The sequence below is a fragment of the Equus asinus genome, chromosome 10 (genome assembly GCF_041296235.1).
Source record: "Equus asinus isolate D_3611 breed Donkey chromosome 10, EquAss-T2T_v2, whole genome shotgun sequence".
In the NCBI taxonomy this organism is placed as follows: Eukaryota; Metazoa; Chordata; class Mammalia; order Perissodactyla; family Equidae; genus Equus; species Equus asinus.
In genome coordinates, this window is record NC_091799.1 from 52,648,963 (window position 1) to 52,650,888 (window position 1,926).

The 1,926-nt window shown below is 49.9% G+C and overlaps 1 protein-coding gene across 1 annotated transcript; it reads left to right on the forward strand.

Moving 5' to 3' along the window:
• Positions 1–439: 439 nt before the first annotated feature.
• LOC106846904 (olfactory receptor 2Z1-like) lies at positions 440–1,387 on the forward strand. Its single transcript, XM_014865955.3, has one exon. It carries the CDS (start codon positions 440–442, stop codon positions 1,385–1,387), a length of 948 nt encoding a protein of 315 aa, XP_014721441.3.
• The last annotated feature ends 539 nt before the right edge of the window (positions 1,388–1,926 follow it).

Here is a 1,926-nt window from a genome sequence, read left to right on the forward strand (position 1 = left end):
CTATCATCCTTGCAATTCTCCAACTTCATCTTCTACTCTCTGCATAATCCCACTTCTGCTTTGCCTCATGGCCTCTAGGATGGGGTGTAGTTCAATATTCCACTGGGGCTGACTTGCACTGTCTAGCTTGGGGACAGAGGGTGTAACTGAAAGTGTTGGTGGGTAGTGTTTGCCTGAAGGGTGAAAACATGTCTTTTATTCATAAATGGTAAAAGAAGATATCCTTTTGTTGTTCCTCATCTCCTGACCAGAGCAGACATAATGAACCAATCATGGTATTTTTTCCCACTGAACCTGAATGTGCTCATCATCCTTCTCAAGAGACCCCAGGCAGCCATTATCAAACAACTGTAGTTGGCATTTGAGATGAGTCTAACCTCCAGCGACACTCCTTGCCAGATAGCCTGTTCTTCGTACAGATAATGACACCTTCAGGAAGATGGGGGAATCAAACCTGTCCGTGACCTCGGACTTCACTCTAATGGGACTCTTCAGCCACTCAGGGCCACCTCTGGTCCTACTCTCCCTTGTGGTCACCATATTCACCGTGGGCCTTCTGGGTAACACCGTCCTGCTCTTCCTGATCTGCACAGACTCCAGGCTCCACACCCCCATGTACTTCCTGCTCAGCCAACTCTCCCTGTTGGATGTTGGCTTTCCACTGGTCACCATCCCCAAGATGGCAATCGACTTCCTGCAGGGCGAGAGTTCCATCTCCTTCCAAGGTTGTGGAGCTCAGATGTTCTTTCTGATGCTGATGGGTGTCTCTGAGGGTGTCGTGCTATCCTTCATGTCTTATGACCGCTATGTTGCCGTGTGCCACCCCCTGCATTATCCCTTACTCATGAGACGTCAGGTCTGCCTGCTCATGATGGGCACCTCCTGGTTGTCAGGTGTGCTTGTGGCGTGCATCCAGACTTCCATCATCCTGCACTTCCCCTACTGTGCCTCACGCGCTGTGGACCACTTCTTCTGTGAACTGCCTGCCCTGCTGAAGCTCTCTTGCGCTGCTGACACCTCAGCTTATGACTTGGCGCTGTCCATCTCGGGGGTGCTGATCTTGCTGCTGCCCCTGTCACTCATAGCCACCTCCTACAGCCAAGTGCTGGGGGCTATTTTCCGAATGCACTCCGCTGAGGCCCGACACAAGGCCTTCACCACCTGCTGCTCGCACATCGCTGTGGTTGGGCTGTTTTATGGGGCAGCCGTGTTCATGTACATGGTGCCAGGCACTTACCACAGCCCACAGCAGGACAACGTGGTCTCCCTCTTCTACAGTCTTGTCACTCCAACACTCAACCCCCTCATCTATAGCCTAAGGAATCGAGAAGTTCGAATGGCTCTGGTCAAGGTCCTTGACAGAGCTGGCTTCAGGTCAAAGAGATGAGCTCAAGGGGGATGTTGGGTTGTCCCAGGGGCCCTCCCTTACAGTAGAAACCTCTTTCATTCACCGTCCATGTGGTGCAAGATGTACTATGACCAGCTCCATTCCTCCTCCCAGCCTCACTTCTGATCTTGTGGATTTATAGGAAACAAACATAGTGATCCCAATCACTTAAACAAAAGGAGGGGTTTTTTTTTCAGTCTTAAACAGTAGGAAATTTTTACTTGAAGAACGCCAACCCAACAAGGGAAATGAACCCCAGCTTCCGGGTATTTTGACCACACCTTAGTGTCCTGCCTTACACTCCATTCTTATACATTTCATCACAGTGAATGATGAATCTGGGATCCAAACCTTGAAATCCAAGCAAGAAAAGGGATCCAGAGGCTGTTACTCTGACAGTGATGCTCAGAGAGTCCCTGACCCTGATGGTTCTTAGCTGTGTCTTTGTTTGAGTCATATTTTCAGGTTTTACAGAAGTGGAAGGCTGTCACTCAAGATGACCCTAGCTGTTCAGTCCACACATGTGTTACTTTTGCTGA

Coding starts and splice junctions, on each gene's coding strand:
- LOC106846904 (XM_014865955.3), top strand. CDS start 440: ATGGGGGAATCAAACCTGTCCGTGACCTCGGACTTCACTCTAATGGGA.